Raw genomic sequence first — 24099 nt, forward strand, 5'->3', positions numbered from 1 at the left:
TCCCTGAGAGATTTTCCCAAAAGAATTAATCCATCCGGTACCATTCCTCGAAAATGCAATTGAAGAGGATTTTCCCAAAAGAATTAATCCATCCGGTACCATTCCTCGAAAATGCCATTGAAGAGGAAAATAATGTTCTGCATTTGGAGTCGTTTATATGACAACCTGGTGCTCTTCATTCTGAACATCGGCTAGGGACACACTTTACTGTTGACTACACTTCCTCATCCAAATGTGTTCTCCCATAGACTAAGGTTCATCAGATCATGGTTTGACATCTTTTTACATCTGAATTGAAAACTGACCTTGAAACCTAAAATAGAAAATCATTTTTATTATAATGTGAAAGGATATATTTTATTTTCTCCTGCCGCTAGCTGGTCCCGACTCCATCTCTGTGTTTCCACTAGACCTCCACCATAAAGAAGACGCACATTTCATGGAACAGCTGGAGCATGACGAAAGAACCACAGGTGAGCATGCATGCACTATAAAACTGCACCAGATGGAGTATGTGGTCACTGTGCAATGAGCAGAAGTTTTATTGATGACTTTTGCTATATTTATGAACGCAGTTTGGACAAGGCACAAAAGGAAGATCTTAGGTAGAGGGCAGATATACTGCTTAGGGACATTGAGCTCACATACATATTGGTTGGGGAAAGTGTTTTGCTGTTGCTTCAAACCTTTAAAAACATAACATTCCTCATGTTATGCTACTTTCAGGGGCATAGTCATAACAGAGGTTAAGGAGACATTACTGAAACCCAGTACTATGACGGACAAAGAGAATAAAGGGCTTGAGTTCTCCGGTGTAAGTCATGGAATACTGTACTGCGTGTTCCTTTGTTGTATTTGGACTTTAGAGCTCACATCCCTTCACAGGTGAAGTTGCGGTTTAATGTTTTTGGCAATGAAGAGAATCCTCTTATGAATCTTTGAGGAACATTTTTAGTTCGGGGCCACACATTGCATACAATGCTAAAATAACTACAGTGTTCCAGGCATCTCCAGACTTTTATTGCTGTATATTTAGAAGAAAAGTGTGTTGCTTGTTGTTTATTACTATTCATTTATTTGAGAATCATCCCAACCAGAAATGCTGTACAAAACGATTGGCGTACAGTCTGTGCTGTCAGTGTTATACAGGATTGTGTAGGCAGTTGGTGACATGAATCCTTGGGAATAATAGAAGGGATTGGTTTAGAGATAGTTATGAAGCAACAATATAGCATCCAAGAGTCATTGTTCATTTGATCTTTGTTGTGCGAGTGGTTGTGACTGGCTCAATTGTTTTTTGTTTTTCAAACCACCTGGTACCTCTCAGTTCAGCATTCTTTTTGTAACGGATTTTATTAGATATAACAATAACATAGACTATGAATCCAACATTGTATAAACTTGTCTGCCGCTAAAGTCCCCTAGTCTCCCCACTTTCCCCCATGAGTCGCAGACATGCATAAACAAGCTAGCAATAGTAACCCCTTTTTCCTTCCATCCCTCCTCCTCCAGCTCATGGAATTCACTTGTCCCCAAATATCCTGATGTCTTCATCAATGGAGAGGGATCTAGCCTCAGGTTTTTTTACCGGGGTATCCCTCCGTATTGTGTCCAAGTTGCCCATATTCTGTGGTGTTTCTGTGGGAAACCTTGAGCTGTTTAAATTTGAATTTCCAGACTCCTGCATCTGTCTAGACTCGCCTTCATGATCTCTAAGCTCCCCAGTTCAGTTCTTGAAGATAACTTCTTGCAACACCATCCAACCTAATTTAAGATTAATCCAACGCTTCTTAGAGAGAACTTCTAGTAAGCAGACGTTGATGCTAAAGTTCCTGAAGATGTAGTGTCTTCTTAAGTTTATGGGTGGCTTCTACTGAGCTCCAACATGTATACGGTGCAGAGGATCTTCATGTCTTCTTAGAAACACTGAAATCCTATTTTCAGTCTTTTTTCCCCCATGAGTTTTCAATTATTTTTCATATTTTCATATGTTTTGGTGTAATTGGTGACCCACGGGTGAATTGCCTTGGTCTAGAAAGGCTACTGCCTCCATCAGTGAAAATATAAATAGTGCCTTAGTGCAAGGATTGTAGGAGAAATAATACTTTTCATGCAACTGCATTCTCTATTTACAGAAAAATGAAACTAAAAACATAATTTCAAAATGCTTCCACCAACCCAGTCCTGTAATTGCACCGATATTATTTCAGTTCACAGGAGGTTTATGAATGTGTGACAAAGTAAAAGCATAATATTCCTCTAGTGTTATTGTATGTGCAGTGGTCTTAACGTAGAAGTGTAAGAAAGTCTCAAACTTGTCTGAGTATTGGTTTTGAAGATTATAGTTGGGGGTTTGGTGGCTTCCATCTATTGCTGATTCTAGGGCTGGGGGGCCATATATATTTGCCATCACGGTCAACCCCGTTCCCACAGTGAAAGCGAATCTTGTATCTTCCCCCCCTACCAAATCACAGCTCCGCATTGCCATTGTCCCTTCATCAGCGGCAAGTGACTAATGTTGTGCTCACCTCTAAAATGCAGATTCTGCTTTCTCTATACGCCAATCCCACAGAGGCTCATTCCCACCAGCCCATCTGGAAGGAGTGCCAGATTCGATTGCTGATACAAAAAAGACAGGCATCCTTCTTACAATCGCTTTATAGGACTGTGCTCTGACAAGCTGGCAAGGCGGGCGAGGCAAATAAACCCTTGCCACTGACATCTTGCATGACACGCACATCACAGGTTTGAATCCTGGAAAGGTCAAGCCCCGCCCAGGTTGTTAAACGGAGTACTGTAATGGTAGGTAACAGAAATAGCAATCATTTACAATACCCCAGGACAGAACAACTGTGATATGAAGCAAAGAGTAAGTTATCATTTTTTTGATGATAACTATTATTGTCGTTGTACTGTCTCATGGTAGAGTCTTTTTGTTGGATAGCAAGATCAGGTCGCAGTCCGCTTCTGACAAGAATAGGGATAAAAGTGCCATCTCTAAGTCGTTGGACATTTTCACAGTTTTGAAAAATCTTGTTTACCGTTGTAGCTGGAGGAAAGAAAAATAATAATTTGCTGATTAACACTGGAGAAGAGGCATGCCTCTTAGATGATTTTCGTCCTCTCAGTACTGTGTGAGAGCTAGTTCTCAATTTTATATGGGATGAGATTTAAAATGAGAATTTTCTTGGACTGTTACTCTCAAAGATGGCCCTATACAGGGCTGTATATCTGTCCTTTTGAGACAAGCAAGGGGAACTAGATAATTGCATGAATCTATGAGGCATGGCAGCCTTTGAAACCACAATGCAAAAGTCTTAGGTTTTAACACCAGGAATTCAATTGTTTCAACAACTCCTCACTTTGACAGCAAATAGACCATTCCCAAGAAAGTATTTATAAGGCTCTCTATAAATATAACCTTTGGGCAAGAACAGGCTCGTTCTTTTTGTTCTTTATGGAACATCCTAAGTAATGAAAGATGTTAGACACCATGGGTAAATTTCAGACCATTTTTCCAGAGATTGGGCAATTGTCAGCCATATGTTAAGGTAAGGCTATAGGTGAACTTCCAGGAGGCGAAGATGGTAGGCTATACATAAAGAGCGATTTTGAACACCCTACAAACCGAACTGAGAGCAAATGGGAGGCATATCTACTCCTGTTGGAGACCACTTTTTCAATCACCAGGTATTGCTAATATCTTTTTTTGAACGGGCAACATAAGTAGGCAGATATCCAGATGCACATCTGTTCCTTTTTATGTATTTATTTAACAGGTGTCTATAGTACAGCTGTACCTAAATCCTTTAGTGTTTTTTACAATGAACAACAGAAATAGCATCAAACATGAAAAACGAGGCATAGATATTATGGAGACGTTGTCATCTTTTAAGAGATGCCAGCCTATTTAAAATAGATGGAAGAGTTGAATCTTTAGATGATTTTTGAAAGAGAAAGTCATTGGTCTCTGATGTAGCACCTTCAAGATTTGCCTGAAAGTAACCTTGACAAATCTAAGTTCATACATATCAATAATAGGACTGATACCCTGGTCATTTTGGAAAATATTAAGTTTCTGGAGTGCAACCCAAGGTCCTTTTCCTTACGTGACATATCTCTTAGTAGAGCCTTTTTAATCTCCTAGGAAGACTCTGGATCTAGGTTTTGAAATTTTGGAGGGCATGTAGGTGGACCTGGAGGGTGGTTCAAAAAGTGAATTTACATAATTACTTTCAGCACCCATTGGTCTTGCATGACGGAATGAAAGGAGAAAGTCACCCTCCCAATGCGTGCACAACTTCTGGTACAGAAAGGGGAGACACTCTTTGAAAGAAGTAATGGAGATGATTGTAAGGATCCTGAACAGTATCCTTCCAGAATATTGAATCCTAAATATTGTGTTACAAAAATATCTTAGCAAGCATTTAGACACCAGAAATATATACAGGTAGATATAGATGTATTATAATGAACTCCACATATATGTATCTTGGCAAGGTATATATCTTCGAGGCACATGGATGTGGAGTAAAGAATAGTAAATTTATACTTACTGATAAATACCTTCCGTCACAGTATTTTTATAGCATGATATTTTATGGTCAGTTACGTAACATAGAACCATCCTGTTGCAGTGGGAGACTGATCAATAGACTTGTGCTTATTGTCAGATCTGCTCTTACTCGAAGTTCCCAATAAAGCAGATGTTTACTTTCCATTAGGAGCATTTATTACCCTTCTTGGAAGGCTTGTAAACTCTCGTTTATTAGTTTGAGGTAGTGAAAGAGTTAGGTAACGCTACTCTAATGTTTTCATTTCGTAAGGGCATCCTCAGTAAGAAGTTATGAATAAACTGTCAAAAGGTCAATCCATTCACGTATTGTGGAAGTCGCTTTGAGTGTACTAAGGTGTGAGACATGGACGCCTGCTGAGCTGGTAGTAGTTTAGACTTTGGTGTCCACTCTGACATGCAGTAAAACGTCCTCTGTGTCATCTCTGGACCAAAATAGGAGCCAGACCTTTACTATTTGCAATGCTGGTCCTTCACCAGAAATATACTTATGATGTTATTGTACTGCTGAGTGATTGTTTGTTTCTAGGCCATCTAGTGCAGAACTACTGGACTCATTTAACAATGGGACTAATGTATTGGGGACCATGAGGGAATGAGTACTCCGGACCTTTGGCAGAAGCACTCTCCACAATATCCTACTGTCCTATCTGGTTTGTGTAGGATATCGGGCCATATTACCGATAGTGCCCTTAGGATGCAACGGTGTGTGCATTCTCTCAGTGCACCCCTGGGGCACTTTGTTTATACAGAATGGGCCACAGATGCTTGTGCGGCCTCTTCTATAATACCGATATTGCTAGCGCACAGGGAGCCCCAGCACGGTCATGAAAGGGTGTTGCCTCAAATACATGGGAGCGTGCCTCATGCAAATGAGGGAATCACTTTGACTTTGCACCCACACCTTATAACTGACACATGCACAGAGGCAAACATGCCCTTAGAAGGCGCACTGACAGTGCACCATACGAAGGTGGTGCTTTGTCAGTGCACCCCCTGAGGGCAGTCCTCTTGAGTGGTTAAAGGGGGTCCCAAGGACCCCCCCCAGACATCCCCCTGCAGGGGGGTGCAGTCACCCACTCTCTAATCCCTCTTGACAGTGCAAATGGATGTCTGCCTGTACTGTGAAACACATAGCGGCTTTCATGGAGCCGTTCTGTAATTCACTTGAATGTACTGCTCCTAGGGCAGGTTGAGTTTGCGGTTGCCGTGAGGGCAGCACATTCTTTACAATAGGGTAATCTTTCCCTGTTTGCACCCTGTACACATGTTTAAAGGTGCGTCATGGTGCAAACAGGGAAAGTGCACCCTTATAGTAATATGGGCCTTGATGTTGTAAGATATTAGGTCTTGTGACTTGGCACTTTCCCACTCACTAGGGCCAGCTCCTGGATGGTTTACCTCTTGATTGAGGAGTTGAAGGTCTTCCAATAAGAACTTCAGTCACATCACAGGTGTGAAAACTGAAATTGAAAGGTAAGTTCATTTAAGAAGGGGAAACCTAAAAAAGCAGGAAACGACACTCAAAAATGGAGAAGCGTGGTGTGGCTGTCTGCCGAAAGAAATGGCGGTTGCCTAAACGAGCTCCCTTACCCACCAAACATCCCACTCAGTCCGTTTACTTATCCGATAGCAAAAAGCATTACTCTGAGTAGTGCAACCAGTGCGGCAGAGATCGCGGTGTCCATGGCCCCTGGACAACGCATCTTGACGGACCCACACTGCTGAGAAGGGGGTGGCCTGCGGAGTGAACAGACGCCCGGGTGTCGAGTATAACTGAAACCGAGCGTGAGAGGGCGGAGAGCTTCATTGGACTGGAAGACGCAGCAGATCGGCACGGACCAGTGGCGGTCCCAGCGGATCACATCAAAGATCGTGCAGAGAAGATTCGGCCCAATACAACTAGGACAACACTCCGTGGCTCCTGGGAGGCGCGCAACACGGCACAAGCAGTGAGTGGGCCGGTGCGAGAGGTGAGCCGGCTGCCATCCCCTCAGGTTATAGGGGCTGATACTCTGATAGTGCGACCACTCAACATACACAACATTCAGCGCAGGCCTGGAGCCTTGCGCCACACAAGGTGCGCAAGCTGCAAAGAAACTGGATCGCACTGCAGGAGGCGTGGGCTGGCGGACCCCTCAGACGGTAGGGGCCTAGCACTGCAAGAGAGCCCCCCGATACACACATTAGTTAGAGCAGATCTCTGTGTGGCCGCGATCCACACTAAGGCATTATAGGAAGCACCGGCGCATAAGGAAAATATGGCCTGGAAGCACTGGATCCGGACTAATAAACAAAGAGTCCATATAATGAAAATACAGGGGTACACAGCCCTTTGCCCGGTGGCCTCTCTCCCTCCCTAGATTACAGGAGCAGACACTACGCTCTACGGGGGCAGTGCCCATCTTAGATCAGCGTTAACGTTACAGGAAAAGACTTGCAAGGCCTACTGGAGTTTCGGGAAGAACGCACAGACATCCAGTAAGAACAAATAAACGTCTCCTCACGGCGGTATACAGTCCCTTGGCCACCCCTACTAGCTGCGGCAAGTACCGAACATGAAAGGTCGGAGGTAGAAAACCTGAAAGGCCGCGTGTGGTTTCCCCGCCGCATGGGCAGACCGCGATGAGTACTACCTCCTAAAGCGCTAGTCTACGCAACACTGGAACGAATCTGCTGCGATGGGATGAAGGGGCCAGTGCAGCACACATCAACAATATTAGACAAATATGCCTGTGCCAAGGGCTCACCAGAACCAACTGACCACGAACCCACCCATGGGGGGGCCCCCACGACCTGGGAACCAACAGAGGTCACGCTGCAGGACATTATGTGTATGCTGAATAAAGTTCATGCCTCCTTAGACTCACGAATAGGGTTGATTTCTATGAAACTCTCTAGCAGACTTTAAGAAAATGGGTGCAAGAGTAACAGAAGTAGAGGGCCTCACAGCGACCCTCGCATAGGACACATCTGCACTTCAATGCCAGGTACATCAGCTTGAAGCCGACAACAAGCTCATGGCGCCATAGGCGCAATAACATAAGAATCATCGGAGTGCCGGAAGGGACAGGGGGGCCGGCCCTAGATCTATTTGTAGAAGACCTCATTAAGAACCGACTACAATCCAGCGGCCTGTCTGCTTATTTCTCTGTGGAGAGGGCTCATTGAGTTCTAGGGGGTAAACCCAGACCGGGAGCCCCCCCCAGACCCATACTTGCCCGTATTTTCAACTTTTGCAACAGTGACTTGATTCTGCAAACAGTAAGAGTCGCCCCCCGTTAAGCTTCGAGCACACTACAGTGATGTTTTTCCGGACTACACAGCAGCAGTGACGAAGCATTGACAAAGCTTGTTGTATGCCCAGATAGAGCTGAGAAACTGCGAACTCAAATACTCCACGTTCTTTCTGGCCAAACTAAGAGTGGAGGTGGAAGGGAAGACTTGGTTTTTCGTGTCGCCGGAGGAGGTTCAGGAATGGCTGGAGAGATGGTGTCGACCCGCGAGCTCTAACAGGGTTGGGAAAAAACTCAACAATTTTGCGCAGGAGACGGCAACAGAAGACTCAGAAGAGACAAGAGCAGTAGATGGGTCACCGCTGGGGAGAGGTTAAGAGTAAAAAGGCCCTCTCCACCGCTGTGATGATCGACACGGAATACTTACCCCTCAGAATAGCAAATAGAGAAGAGACATTTCAATAGGACTGCATGCTGAACCCACGTTCTTAGGCTACAGTGCTGCAATTCGAGACCTACGCATAGGGGGCAGCGGCAAATATGGATCCACTTTGGACTACTATAAACTGTGCCCCTACAGTACACTTCTCAAGTGATAGGTTTACTGATAGACTATGTTGGAAGTTTGCCAACAAACTAAGTTGTTGCAGAAGGGATATTTTGGAGGGGTCACCGGACTGTTGCCCCCCCAACCCCCCCCATCCCCCCCCCCCCCTACCCCCCCCAAGACGGGTATCAGGGTATGGGAAACATGCACTCTGCGCATTTGGGGAGCCGGGTAGTTCTAAATCCGTCAGGCAGGGAGGGGGGCGGGAAGGGGGGTCGAGTTGTATGCGTTTTATGTATGTTATTTTGTGTTGTACACACTGTACATGATGCTAGTTCAAAGCTTCCAGCTAGCGCTACCATCACACGCTCTTAGTTGGTTCCCCTCCATTCATGAGATAAATGGCACAAGCAACAATACCACTTGACACGGGGACCAAAGCATCAGTGACCCCTATCGTAGCCGGCCAGCCTTTCTCCATACTCCCATGGAATGTTAATAGTCTCTGTGATAACATTAAGAGAGGACTAGTCCTACAATATCTTAAGTGTCTGTCGCCAGCGGTGAACTTGATCCAAGAGTCCCACTTGGTAGGAACAGCATGTAAAGCTCTTGATAGGTGGGGATTCCGAATGATGGCACACTCAGAATTTACCTCGGTTCCTGAGAGGTGGGCATCTTGATTCGAAAGCAATTCCCACTGATTTTTAATAAGACGGGGACAGACGACCTGAGCCGCTTTGCAGCCATATCATGCGAATGGGAAGGACGCGCATATGAAATAGTATCTGTTTATGTCCCACCGTCGCTGCCCTCAGTGGCATTCCCCGCTCGTAGCTCCTTCTTGCTGGCACTTCCACAGGGTGATCTCATCATAGGGGGTGATTTTAACTCCACGATCAATGATACCCTTGACCGAAAGCCCCCAGAACTCGATGCACTATGCACTCCCGATTCGCAGATTTTCTGGATGCATTGGGTCTCAGAGATATCTGGTGTTCCCACTTTCCGCAAGAACAACAGTATACCTTTCATTCAGGGGCATACAATAGTCTATCAAGGTTAGATTAATTACTTACGCTGGCAGATAGTCTGGGAACACTAGATGAAATAACACACTTACCTAGAGGCATCTCTTATCATTCCCCTGTTCTCGTCAGGTACGCATGACAGGTTCCAGGTCAGCAACAACTATTCCCAATATATCCAGGAATTTAAAAAAAACAATATCTGGAAAGGGTTAGCGAAAACAACAAAACAGTACTTTACCCAGAATGAGCACTCAGTGACCTCCCCTATAACTTTGTGGGAAGCGTACAAGTCTGTATTGCGAGGACAGGCAATATCATCAATAGTGGGCCATAAAAAAGAACAACAGAAACAAGTAAAGACATTAGAACATGAGGTGGGACAGGCAGAAGCTATGCACTCTCAAGATCCCACTGACACCAACGCACACAAGTTAACCTTGAAAAAACAGGAATATAAGGATTATATGTGGGAAGCAGCAAAAGCCAAGCTCACAGCTACTCAGTATAAGGTTTATGAGGTTGGGGATAAGCAGGGCCGGACTGCCCGTAGCGGGCACCAACCAATCCCCTGGTGCGCTGCACGGGTGGGGCCGGTTTTGGGCCCCTGGGGGCCGTTTTTGTTACAGGGACGTTTGTGCAGCATAGCTGCAAAATCGTTGCTGTAACAAAATCGGCAGAAAACCGGCCTGGCAAAAACCTCGGCGGCACTCCCAAACCCCCGCGGGAAGTGGGGGGGGGGAGGGGGGAGGCGGACATGCACTTTGCCAGGGCCGGTTTTGATTCCCAGTCCGGCCCTGGGGATAAGGCAGGCAAGCTGTTGGTCTGGTTGAATAAACGAGAATGAGCAAGTCGCTGGGTAACACAGCTTCAATTAGACAACAGGGACACCACAACAGAACCGCAACAAATAGCAAACACATTGGCACTGCACAATGAAAAAGTATATACTCCAACAGCAACGAAAACGCTTGAGGAAGCACAGGCCTTCCTTAAAGACATCCATATGCCCACGCTAGCACCAGAAGAGATTCAGCAGTTCGAAGCAGTTCTGACGCCCGAAGAAATTGAAACAGCCATAGGTTCCGTACAGGCAGGGAAAGCTCTTGGACCTAATGGTATACCCATTGATCTGTATAAAAGAGCAACGAGTATGTGAAGAAACAAGGACCCCCTGATATGGATAAAGTTCCTGGGTCATGGCAAATAATGTAGGCAAAGTAACGTACCCAGGCAAGCAATGTAAGCACTGGCACAATTCAATTAGCAAGCAGAGTGAGAGTAAATGGTGAGACACTGAGTTAGCGCGAAAAGTACAATTTAATAGATTTCATAAAAAGTGTCATGAAATAAATCATTGACATATTGATAAAACATGATAAAAAGGGTCTTTTAGCGTACTATATCCCAGGTGCTGGAGGTCTCAGTGCTGCCGGAGCCACGACGATGCCTCCTCAATGTATGGGAACCAACAGATTTGTCACGGTATGGCCGCCTTTGGGTGACACTGGGAATGATGGTGGCGAAGCGGGACATTGCGCAGCGCTGGGGGGTGGCGGATCTCCCGACGACATCACAGTGGTGCACAAACATGGACAGGACGATGATTACAGAAAGGGCGGTGTACTTAAGTCGGGCCTGCCCTGGCAAGTGGAACAAGGTCTGGTCCCCATGGAACAACTACCGGGGTGACATCTGCGACCCACTGCCAGAAGATGACCCAAGGGACTCGGATGATGATGATGGGTTGGAGTGAGGGTGGTTGGCTGTGGGGTGGGGTCCTTCAGGGGGGGTTGGGGGAGGCGATAACTTCTTTACGCCTTAAGTTGATTTCAGGATGAAAGGGGCTTTGTATTATCCTAGGTACACTCTTGTATCTATCTTGCAATGTACGTTATCAATGATCACACTGTGATTTCCCGATGTTCGGTTGTTCTTTTGGTTCGTTTCAAAAATAGAAAATGATAACCTCAATTATACTTTATGGAACATTTGCTGCTGTCCTTCATTCAACCTTCTGGCAACCCTTATTGCAATGACTTCTTCAACATGTGCACTGCACTTCCTTAAGGCTGTCGTTCTGATGTGATACTCTCGTTTAGCGGCCGGCCCTTCGGGGTTGTAGGCGGCATGCTGTGTAAAGATGTGAAGGTACAATAAAGGTTTTCAAAAAAAAAAAAAGGGTCTTTTAACAGATATACATTGTTTGTACAGGAAAATATTATAGTGGAGAGATGGTTTCCTGTCTACGTGTTTCGACACGTTGAAGGTGTCTTCCTCAGGACACTACCATCTTGATACTAGAAATAAATAAACAATATTTAAAAATGTGTCTTTGTGCTAAACAGTGTACATTGATAAATACAGTTTACTAGAGCATTTGGGCCAGTGGAATGATAGGGTTTCATGATATACCGCAAAACATCAGTTCATTTTATTTAGCATGCAGAAAGATACTAACAAGACATGATTTCAGTCACAATAGTTGTTTTAGAAGAAAATCTTTGGTAGGACATAGTTTAATTAAAACAGACAGTTCACATTTCATTGTAGGGGAATGTCAAAAGAGAAACACAGAGGAGAGTGATGAAGATGATATAGAAGTATTAAGCAAAGGAGAAAAGAGAGTGGTGTTTGTCTGTTCCTTTCAGATATTGTGGCAATCAGGGGTTTGTTTTGGCCTATCTGGTAGTGTTTAAGGGGGGGGGGGCTGTTCTAAATTTAATAGAGAGTTTTATAGCTCATGGGGTATCTAATCAGTTAGGGATATTGTTTAAACAGTTAGAATGTATATTAAATTCAAGGCGAAATTATATTGAACAGGATAATGGTAAAACTGAGGAAAACTTTGAAGGGAGGAAATGTAATGTAAGCAGTTTAGAATGAAATCACATTAATAATAGCTAGATGGTATTACCTAATAAATACCTGAGATACAGCTGGTCAGTACTGATATACTTCCCTGTGTAGATAAGTTACATCAGCGTTGTTCAGGAGAGATAGGGATTTCCAGAAGATTGTATTCAGTCCCTAAAAGGTCAGAGGTATGGGCAGTATGGTTAGGTTACCTGGGGGTACATAACGCGTCTGTTGATAAATCTAATAAGAGCATAGTTTGTTAATAGTTAAGTCTATTAATAGCTGAGTTTAGCATATAGTTGATTATTATGGCCCATACGGATGTTTAGAATACAAAATAATGAAGAGGTGCCATTCTGAATTTTTTATCTCATATGTACATTATATTTTTATCTGTCCTGTAAATTTGCTGAACATTTCATAGCTAGTAAAGAATAGACGCGAGAGACCTCATCCCTATTTCAGAGGAGGGACAATGTATTCTTAGCCGGTATATGTATCGATAGTTTTCTTTACCTGGAAAAGGGATGTGGTGCCAATCCTCTGTTCGCCCTAGTGCTGGAGCCACAGGCAGCCTGTATAAGGGGGGACCCGGTCATTCGCGGGATGCGCTGGACAGAGGGTGGGAGGACCGCATTTCCCTATATGCAGAAGGATGTCCTCCTACATGTGGCATCTCCCGGGCGCTCGATCAGCAGGCTGTTGGACATATGTGAGTCATACGGCAGGTTCTCTGGCTACACCATTAATTGATCTAAATCTAATCTGGATGTCCTAAGCGGTCCCCCACCGTGACTGGCAGTCGGGCTGTGCAGTACAAATAGTGGAGGGTTGCTTCAAATATCTTGGAATATATATCACGCTGCCCAGACTGAATTAATGGAAAAAAACCCTATAGAGCCCCTGAAACGGCGACGCCGTGCTACTAAACATTGGCGATCCCTACCATTGGCGCTGCTGGGTAGAGCAGCTCTCTTCAAGATAATGGCGCTTCTAAGTTTCTTTACGCACTGCAGAATACCCCAAGTTCCCCTTAAATATTTCAAAGAAATTGAGGCGGAGTTTAACAGCCTCCTCTGGGAAGGTAAGCCGGCCTGCCCAAATTGGTTAGGGGATGGTACGAAGGCGGTATCGCCCTTCCAAACATCCAGGTGTATTACTGGGCTTCGCAACTGATTGTGTGCTCAATCAATGGCTCCATGCTTCCCAGGATGACCCAGCATTCCGCATGGATAGACATGTCTTGGGTGAGGAAGGGATCATGAGGGAGCTCTACAACAAATCCCGGCGGAGCTCCCTTATGGGACCCACAGCATATACAATACGTATATGGTATATTGCTCTCAAGAAGCTCGGCTGGGACAATATAATAACTCAAATGACCCCGCTTTTGGATACCCAAAGGTTAGGAAGACTCAGAAAAAGTAAAGGCTTCAAACAGTGGGATTTAATCAGTATCTTGAGAGTCAGGGATATGTGGAGTAAAGGCGAGATCATCCCCTTTGATCAACTTCAAAAGTCTCATGAAATGTCGAGTACAGAATCATTCCGATACAATCAGATCAAACATACGCTCATGACGGTCATTCCAGCAGGCACTGTGCTGCCAGAGGCCTCTCCATTGGAAGATAGGCTTCTAACAGACTATCTGGACAAGAAAGCCATCACCCTAACCTACTGCAAGATTATCAACAATCAATCGGACCCCATGCACACTCTAAAAGAAAAATGGTGGGAGAGCTAGACGAGGCAGACTGGCAGGAGGCTCTCGCATCACCACAAGAGGTAGGGATACCCTATAAATTGAGATTAATACAATTTACAAGCATTAAAAATGCAATAGGTCTCGCCTTTTATTAAGTTAAAGCCATTTGCCTTGCTATACAATACCATTACCAAAGCAAATGGCTTTAACTTAATCAAAGGCGAGACCTATTGCATTTTCAATGCTTGTTTTATTTTGTTGTCCGTTCCCGGTTTCCCCCTCCGTTGCCACACCACTTTGCCCAGATACCGGCTGCTACTGCTCGCAATGCACCTCCATCATAGAGTAGGGACCCCGTGAAGAGATATCTAAATTGCTTCAGCAATATACCTATAGCACTACATCATGCACTAGTCTCCAAGTACTAAGAAAAGAGCTCTTGCAGTGCACCTCTACCCTGGCCCACAGTAAGCATTTCTACAACTGTTACAACAGCTCCATTAACGATTGGTAGGTCGTGAAAGTTTGTCATGCTAAAAAGTGGTTCTAAAAACTTTGGGAAGCACTAGCCTAGGGTGTTACTATGAATGGACAGAGCTTTAAGTGGCCCGGGTCTTGCCGGTGCGCAGCACCAGCAGTTCTAAAAAGCAGGTGCTGCGACGGGTCCCTATCGGGCTCATCCTCAGGTTAAAAAAAAAAATCTTAACTCTGGAACAGTACCACCCTTCACTGCCTGTGATGTAACTTCGAAGAGACTCCTTATAGTTCTTTCACAGTCTCACCATTTCAGAACTGAAGCATTTTGAATATTATATACAACTAAGACTTAGTTGTTGCTTATTTATCTTATGCAACTAACAACCATTGACAAAGCCAATAGGCCTGGCTGTTCGGTATAATATTACTTGCTGTATTACATATCTGGATGCAATGACAGAAACAGCAAAATAAGTCGGGCCGCACACTATGCTAAGGATGGGTTTTAGCTTAGGTTTTTTAAGCCACGCCTTTAATTATATAGACCACGCCCCATTGAGAGACATCCCTCACCCCAGTTTTTTCATCCCACTTGAAGCCCTGTGAATTGAGTAATTTATAGGACTTCGGTTTTGTTGATGTATTAAAAGGTGCTGGCATGTAATGATGGAAGAAAAGAACCAATGTGGAAAAAAGTAGTTGCCTGGGATCATACACTGCGGTCAAGTGGAAGCTAGGATTGATCCAAGGTTCCTGGTTTCACATTGTCCTGTTTGGCCACTACATTGTTATCTCTATCTCTTGCCATTTTAAATGAAAGCTTAAAACTTGGTGTTTAATTCTTTGAGATGGTAAATCGGGACACTGTGTTCAGTACCTCCGGTAAAATCATGTTTGGCAAGGATTGGTGGTACTATTGTTTTGGGAGGGTGATGTTTTAATGCACAAGTTAAAATTAAAACCACAGCACCCACCCTTGGTCAGTTCACTGAGAACATTTGCTCCACATAGATTCATCCACCCATCTAACTATGCATTCAGTTAGCCATGCCCATACCTCCATTCAATGATTAGAGAATCTTCAATATTTTACAAATGTGGAGGGAAGAACCTCCCCTAACCCATTTTGCAGTGGCCGGGCAGTCTGGCTTCTCTTTGTTTCCCAGTCCGGCCCATCCCACCCTGTACAAGTAAACACGCAACAAATACAGACCGAAAGTAAAATCGGGCGCTGCTTTTAAATACTCTAGGGCTGCGTCAGAGAGAGAGAAGTTCCATTTCACCCTTCGGAGAGCGTTTCTTCACTCTAGCTGTGATGTCCCGTTATTTCAGTACCCAGGTAAGTGGCGCAGCGGATGGGTGCCTTACATTTCTGGGCTCCAGCGCCACGGCACCTGCCGTACTATTGATGCGCCGCACCTGTTGTTATACTGAGGGTGGTTAATAAGTATATTAAAAACAGACTGAACTCAAGATATAAAGATGTGGTTACAGTGAGAAGCTTTTCTTCTGAGTGGTATTTACCAGTGCTTTAAATGGAATAAGAGACTTGTCGGAACCTACCAAATTGATTAGAGTGGGGGTCTGGTAAGGGCGTGTCTGGGAACCGGGCTGCGAGGCAATTTATTTAACAATATCAGCATTTTCCTCTTCCACCGAAAGCGCCTTAGTGCGCTGCTTTCGGCCAAGTTCGGCTCATATGTGAAAGGCATAGCCAGTGCTTATTTTGCAGCTTTATATAGCGCAAACTTGGTCGGAGGACAGTAAAACGCTTTACACGAGGTACAAATGTTTTACATGAAAGTATAATTTCTGTTTTTATGGCGTGGGGAGATTAAGTCAAGGACTTTGAGCCAACGCTGGGATGTGAGCACTCCATGCCATAAAAACACAAGCTCGGCCCATCATGGGAGAGACAGAAGATGTGCACGCGGGTTCTGCCTTTACTGGCGATGAGAAAAAAAGTCGCCAGTATATCACGCCGCTAGTAAAGGATCCAATCCATGCGTGCAGATCTTTTGTCTGGTTTGTCTCCCCGCGTGCACGCTGGAATCGTATCGATTCCAAAAGTCCTCTGCATGGCAGAGCAGAGCATGAGCTGCTTTTAGCCAGGCCGAGACCTAAAAAAACTCCATCGCATATACTACACGAGGACAACGCTACATAAAACAGGAACAACAGAGGACCCATTTTGTTTAAGGAGCTGCGGGGCACATGGTACATTTATCACACCTGCTGGGCCTGCCCAGCAAAAGCAACATATTGGGAAAGAATTATGCTCACAATTACACAGGTTAGTTGAGTCGCTGTGTCGCCTGAGCCCAAGAGATGCCTCCTTAACATCTGGGAACCCCACGTACCTCAATAACACAGGTCAAGACTGTGCAACGCTGGGTATGATTACATATTATATTATGTTTAAAAGTTGTAAGTTAAGTAAATGCATAATAAAAAGAAGAAAAAAAATGGCGAAGCATCAGTTAAAGACTTTTCCTGCTTATGCTGATAAAAGGAATAAACAGTAACTTGGTGGGGATAGACAGTGAAGCATGGGTTAGGGAGCAGGGTGGGTGCATGAGGGGTGGACCTGTTATGTATACATTTTTAGATCATTATTTGTGTAGAAGCTGTTTTCTGTACCTGCTTATGGAACAGGCATCAACTGTCATTCTGGAGTGGGAGAGGAACACAAGAGACCTAGTGATTTAAGTTTATTTACCACCTGACCTTTTCAGAATTACAAGAAGCAGCTATGGCACTAATGGATTAATTGATGTCCTTCTACATTAGTTCAGGGTTTGTGGTGCCAATGGCATTGATTGTCACTGTTCAGACCTGGGCCTTTCCTGATGCATCCAACCACTTATGATGTAAAGACAGATCCCACTGGAGCCCACTGCTTCAAAGGCCTGTGGCATGCCCAGTTCTCGCCATCTGCTGCTGACTTCTCTTTGTAAAGTCATATGACGGAGGTGACAGTCCAGAGTCTCCCTATTGCCCACCCGAAGACTCTTCTGTACCGAGCAGAGAAATAAGAGGCAGAACTGAGAACAAGCAATGTTTAAGAGTGCCAGTGGACAAGTGTTGTTGGGTTGCAAACACATGTTCTGATCGGACTCCAACACCTTTGGTAAATTACACTCTCCTGATCTGTTGGCATGGAGTTGAAAGTTCTTTACAGTTTTAAGTCCTTGAACCCTTTTTTTCTGGAAGTGACCCTCTACAACAAAAGAATACAGAATTATTCTAAGCACATCCTGCACCTTCAACCACTTGTATAACCTATGGCAAATGTAGAACTAGTAGTCCCCAGTCTGTTCAGGATTTGTAATAATGACCTAGGGATCAAGCCACAGTACAGTCAGGAACCAGCAACTAGGTCACTAGCAGATTCTATCCAGGGTGTCAACAGCACATGGAAACCTCCAAAAAAAGGCAAAGCAGAAAAGGTATGGTGACTATAGACCTCTGTCTTTTCTTGTGCACCCCAATGCTGGTAACAGATTGAGACAATGAGTACTCATAGCACTGAGCATGTTAATCTAGCCTGTGCTACTCAGCACACAGAGCCAGTGAGGAGTGGCTCTCTTTGAACCTGCTTATAGTTTTAAAACAGGTATGCAGATTTCATGACATCAACAATTCCACTGTATTTAGTGATTTGGTTAGCTAGCAACAGATACGATGTACAGAGATTATATTAGAAGAGACTCTTACATTTGCCAGCTGTTAATCAGGATTAGTCAGAGTGGAAGGTTGGAGGTGCATCTTTTTAATATTGAATAGGTCACATCAAGTGGAGGTGGCAACAGACATGATTTTATTGTTGAAATGAGCTCCAAGAGTTTAGGAATCAGAGGATTGGAAAAAAGAGTCAGGACGGAATGACAGTGGTGATATATGGAGTTTGGGTGCATCAGAGTGAATCATGGGAACTAAATGCTTTCAGCTTCATCCACATTAGGCAGCAAGTGTCCATCTGGAATGTTTTGAGAAGCCATGTGTTGATAATTATTGCTTGCAGCCTCAACTCTTTGTCATTGCTTGTGGGCCTAATGGGCTCCGGAGCCTGCCATGAATCCCTGTAAGAACTACCCAAGACCACTCCTGAGCCCTGGCACTCTGACCACTTGGCCTTCCTCACTCAGCCTTGATGCTTTTGCCACCAGGTGCATTCTCTGTCCAGTCTTTAACACTGAACATGCTCACAGCCATAGATCTCACATGACGGGGAGGTAAGAGCCATACCTGTCTGAATATAATTTGACTATACTATGCCTTGGGCTCCTGGTGCAAATGCACTGGTCATCCGTCTGGGAAGATATCTTGGTTATATCAATATGGATTTTGTTTTTAATACCTGGGTACTGCGGCACACAGCAGTTGTTGAAAAATCATGTTGGGTGCAGGTGCAGGTGCACTCAGGATGCATGAAAGTTACAGGTGGTAGTACATAAAAGGAGTATGCTCTACAAGTATCTTTGGCATCAGTACCCTATTTTGCATATTTCCAGCTCTGCTCGAAAGCTAATAATATAGTTCCACTTGTCTATAGAGACTGCATATATCTACTGGCCTCACTGTAACTTAACAGTGATTATTGTATAAGGGGCTTAAGTTTGTTAATTATTGGATAGATTTATAACATGTAGAAAATTAATGACCCATTTCATTCAGTTGTAACAGAAGCTGGAGGATTAATAGACCAAGAACAGCGGTGGATTCTATAAAATGTTCTGAAGACAGCCTGCTTGGCAGAGCTTCAAAAGCTGAAGGGAATGTGCACCGAGGATCCCACAGATGAATGGACTCTAGAAATCATCCAATAACAGAAGACAAATTGGGAGTTTCAAGGAGAGAATACTGCATTTTTCCATTTGGGTTTCAATAACCCTACCTGTTTCATTTTGCACCAGGGAACTCCCAAAGCAGAGTTACCAAATACATATAATGAATGCCAAAGTAATCGAAGGAATACAAAATGTCTTACTCTTATTCCAAACTTTCAGCGAAACCAGCGGCCATACACATGCACTGAATGTAACAAAAGCTTCAGTCAAAAAGGAAATCTTAGTGCACACAGGAGAATACATACAGGTGAAAAACCATACGCTTGTGCTGACTGTCAAAAAAGGTTCAGCCGGAGAAGCAATCTTAATGAGCACCGTTTACTGTTACACACAATAGTAAGACCATTCAAATGTACTGAATGTGACAGAAGCTTCACTCGTAAAAGCCGTCTTGATAAACACAGAAGACTTCATTCTTGAATTCAGCCTACATGGAAATCATGGAAATCATTGCCATCAAGCCTAAGGCCCATTCAATATACAAGATGCTACTCAAAATACAGATAACAATATGAAAAATGAGTTGAGAAGCCTATTTAGCCTCACAATTCACAGGAGCATTTAGTAACACACATAATTTGAATGTGAAGCAATGGTCAGAAGCCTAAATGTCCTTCCCAGAATAGAGCAAAGGCAACAATTCATTCACCAGACCCAATCCATAAAGAAGCAACTAAGGAAGTCAGAAAGTGGCTCCCCTAGGCATACTCCAGCACAATAGTAGTGTCTAGGTCTAAACACATTCATTACATTCACCCTTGTAGCATTACACCCTTTGGAAAAGTGTGCATTTCAAAATGTGAAGCAAGTGTGGGGTTTCCCCCTTCCTCTAAACAGATTTGAGTGCGATTCCTCCCTGTTCCCACCCTGGAAGTGCTTATAATCCAGGTTGACCTAATTAAATATTCAGGGTGGAAATCTTCCTGCGAGTACCATCAGATATTGAGGTTTTCACATATGTTTGCAGGTAGGACCTCACTGGATTCCTCACAAACCTGTCCTTCACTTTAAATGTGCAAATAAAGAAACCCCACAATCTGGTGGAATTTCCATGTTTTATAATCCTATTTGCGAGGGTAAAATTCCACCAGTATTGATTTTGTAAATTAGGATTGGAATATTATCATCTAAATGCAATTATTTATGCATCTAAGAATTATGTGTCCAAAAGATTTAGAGAATATAACCTATGAAAGTATAATAAGTTACAGTCTCAAAATGTTGCAGAAAAACCATGCTTATTTTGCAAGTGCACAAAGCAATTGTAAACATTTACCAATGTAGCAACATACAAATAGAGCGCTACCACAAAAGCCAAAAATGTCCTCAAGTATTTAAAAGGAATTGCCCTGTGGAAATATAGGTTACTGAAAATAAGGAGAAACCTAACTAACAGCCAAGTTCAAAAGCCTGAACAATTAAAAGGCCTATTCAATTCATCAGTTTAAAAGGTTGGTCCAGGTTCCTTACAGGCATGAGGCCATGCCATAGCACTGCCAGCAACCTGCCAGGCCAGTGCACAACACTTGCATCACACTCTCTCTGCCTGCCATTGCGCTCCATGCTTCTGAATGGTATGAAAAAACGTGCATTTGTCTTTCAAATGTCAAATCCTGAAGCAGCACACTTCCAAAGCCCATACATGCCAGTAACCCGATTCGAGGCGCCATTCTCCCGATTTATTATTATTATTTTTTTTAATCTCCCTCTTTGCTCTTCTGAAATGTTGGCATGTATGCCCAACATTCATAAATCTGGCATAAATCCGCTCAATGCGAAGCTTTGAGAATGGCTTCTAGGCCCCAGGCGGTAGCGGAACCTCCGGTCCAACTCTGGTCCCGCTACGTGGCACCAACACTGAACGCCGATTCTGAGTGCGGCGGCCCCGGGGAGATCCAGGACCGGCAGTGCATGGCCGCCGGCCACTCCGTCCCCGGCTCGCGGCCTACGTGCGGGACGGCGCGACCTTGGGGGCCGCAGGAGAACGCGACGCCTAAGCGGGAGACCATTGTGGTGCGGAAAGCCCTCTCAGCCACCCCCACTGCAGGACTATCACGGGAGGCGAGATTGGCGCCACCGCTGGACCTCGACACCGGGAGCAACAGCCCAGGGGCGGACGCAGCTCGGCATTGCACGGCCGCTGGCCACTCCACCAGGAGAGTCCCCGGTTTGTGGCCTAAGTGCTGTATGGTGTGACCCCGCGGGCCACCGAGGAACGCGATTCATTAAAGGGGTACCGCCATTGCACCAAAGGCCAAATACGATATTCCCGTCACCGGACTGCACACGGGAGGTACGATTGCCGCCAAGACTACGTGCCAGCACTGAGAGCAGTGGCTAGGGAAGGACCCAAAGCGACAGCAGACGGCCGCCGGCCAATCCATCAGGAGAGTCCCCGGCTTGCGGCCTACGGCACGGACAGCGTGATCAGGGGGGCTTCAAGAGACCGTGAGGCTTCGGCGGGAGACCACCATACAACAAGGGGCCCACAACGTTAACTACAGCACCGGACTGCCAGCGGACGGTGTGCTTGAACCAAGGTGCAAGGGAGATTCCCCACGTGGACGGAGGGCCCGATCCAGCTTTGCTACGGTCGACACAGCGGGAACAAGTAACCCGCGCTCTAGCCCACACCTTGGTGGACAGTATCTGGCCCAGTGACCAGTCCCAGCCCCACATCCTGAAGAACAGCTGAGGGCCGCCTGGGACGGTGCTGCGGGACTTCGTGCAACGGGCGCCTCCCGCCAAGTACAAGTAGGCCTCGTGGCTGGATAATCGCGCTGGGAGCGCTATTGCCGCGCCGCCAGGTAGTAGCCGGTTTAAGGACACTGTGCCCGGACGCCACTCCGGAGGAAAGTCCTTCTTCTCCACGTCACCACTGGAGGTGCAGGACTGGATAGACCGAGTCGCCCGCGGGAGGAGAGGGGACAGAGGGCCACGGTTGGAGAGACACTCGCGGCGGATCTCCGGAATCAATGGCGGGGAGATCGGATCAGGACAGGCAGAGTCAACGCTCCTGGAGATCCCGCTTAGCAAGCCCAAGATGGGACACTCAACGTGGTGCGGCTGGACACGAGACTGAGGGGCCCCTCCGCAACTGAGTGGTAAACTGTATTGGTTTGTTTTGAGATACACTTCGGGGAACCACACAACAGCGGGATGGGAGTTCAGCTTAGAACCACTGCTGGGGCCTGATGCCAGACTCACCGACCTGTTGGTCTGATGCACAGACTACGTGCCTTTTTGTTGGGGGGGAGGGATTCGGGCGGCGGGTGGGGCCGGACCAGCACACGCACCTGGAAAGGAGGGAGGACTGGTCACTCAGACTCCTAGTTCTTCTTTTCTGGGTAATTCGGGGCAAAAGGCACTCTGCTAATTGGGGATGTGGGTAGTTTCAAACCTACGGAGCAGAGGAGCAGGGAGGGGGGTTGGGAGGGGGGGGAGTTCGCCAGTTGGGGGGGTGGGTCGTGACCCAGGAAGGGTGGGAGGGAGGCAGGGGAAGGAGGGAGGGACGTGTGATTTCATGCCACTCTGAAAATTTTGTTGTAGTTTTTTGTTCGCACTTGCGAGGCGCAGGCACTGGAGAGACACAGGGGCAGGCACAGCACACGGGTCCTTTACAGAACGCAAGGAAAGGATATGGCTAAACACTGGGAGAAAAGTCTCAAGGTACTAAGTTGGAATGTGAACGGGCTGGGGGATAAACTTAAGCGCACAATGGTGTTGCAACTCATTAAGCGCCACCTTCCTGACGCAGTGTTGCTTCAAGAGACTCACCTGCTGGGTAACACCTGTCACGCACTGAATAGATATGGATACAATCTGGTGGCCTACTCCGGCTTTACCTCAGGATCAAGGGGGGTGGGCATCCTCCCCCGACGCAACCTCCCGCTCCTGATTAAACACACAACTACGGACCCACAGGGTCGGTTTGCCTCGGTCTCGGGCACATGGGAGGGCCGCGAGCTTATTTTGGTGTCTGACTACATCCCACCAGGTCTCCAATCTCAGGCATATACTGACCTGGGGAAACTCCTTCTGTCCCTCCCGGAGGGGCGTTTGTTCATAGGGGAGACTTTAATGCGGTTGTATCGGTACACTGGGCAGGCACCCACCAAGGGACATACCATGGGGGCAGAGATGGCTGGGGGACTTCCTAGACATGTTTGGCCTCACAGATGTGTGGCGTATGGCGCACCCTACGGATGAACAGTACACATTCTTCTCGGGGCCGCACCGCTCCTTCTCCCGCCTAGACTACATCCTCACTCCACTACACCGAGACACCGTGGTGCGGACAGCGACCCACCTGGCGAGGGGTATTTCCGACCATTCCCCGGTCATGGCCCACTTCACAATGGGCAACAAACGAGAAGGGTGTTTAGCACCAATCAACGCCTGGCACCTCCGCGACGAAGACCTACGTAACACACTGATCCGCTCAATAGATAACTACTTCGCTAGCAACGACGGCTCAGACTCGGCGACCACTCTATGGGAGGGAATCAAAACGGTCCTCAGGGGAGAGGCTCTCTCAGCAATAGCGGGTAGACAGAAAGGAATGGAGGCTCAACTGGTTGCGATTTAGGCGGACCTGGGTGAATTGGAAGAGGCTGTGCGCTCGGCGGACACGGCGGGTGCGCGTCATCGACTTTCCCTTAAAACGGCTGAATATCGGGATGTGGCAACTGAGACGGCAAAGGCGATCGTAGCCTCTAAGGAGGCCAGGATTTACGACCAAGGAGACAAAGCGGGCAAGCTCCTCGCCTGGCTCGATAAAAAGCAGCAAGCCAATAGAGTAGTAGTGGAATTGCGGTCGGAGAA

At 45.9% G+C, this 24099-nt stretch overlaps 1 protein-coding gene across 3 annotated transcripts in view; it reads left to right on the forward strand.

The window, feature by feature from the left end:
* The window catches only part of LOC147727741 (uncharacterized), a 173484-nt gene that overhangs the window by 129609 nt on the left and 19776 nt on the right, over positions 1-24099 (forward strand). Inside the window, exon 7 of one of the 3 annotated variants that reach the window (XM_086961745.1) lies at positions 378-473. The exons of 1 other annotated variant lie outside the window; for it this stretch is intronic. In XM_086961745.1, the coding sequence (XP_086817871.1) occupies positions 378-473 (96 nt within the window). The remainder of the gene's footprint in view (positions 1-377; positions 474-24099) is intronic. One more of the 3 variants, XM_086961746.1, reaches the window with a different exon arrangement.

The sequence above is a fragment of the Lissotriton vulgaris genome, chromosome 3_1 (assembly GCF_964263255.1).
Source record: "Lissotriton vulgaris chromosome 3_1, aLisVul1.2, whole genome shotgun sequence".
Lineage (NCBI taxonomy): Eukaryota > Metazoa > Chordata > Amphibia > Caudata > Salamandridae > Lissotriton > Lissotriton vulgaris.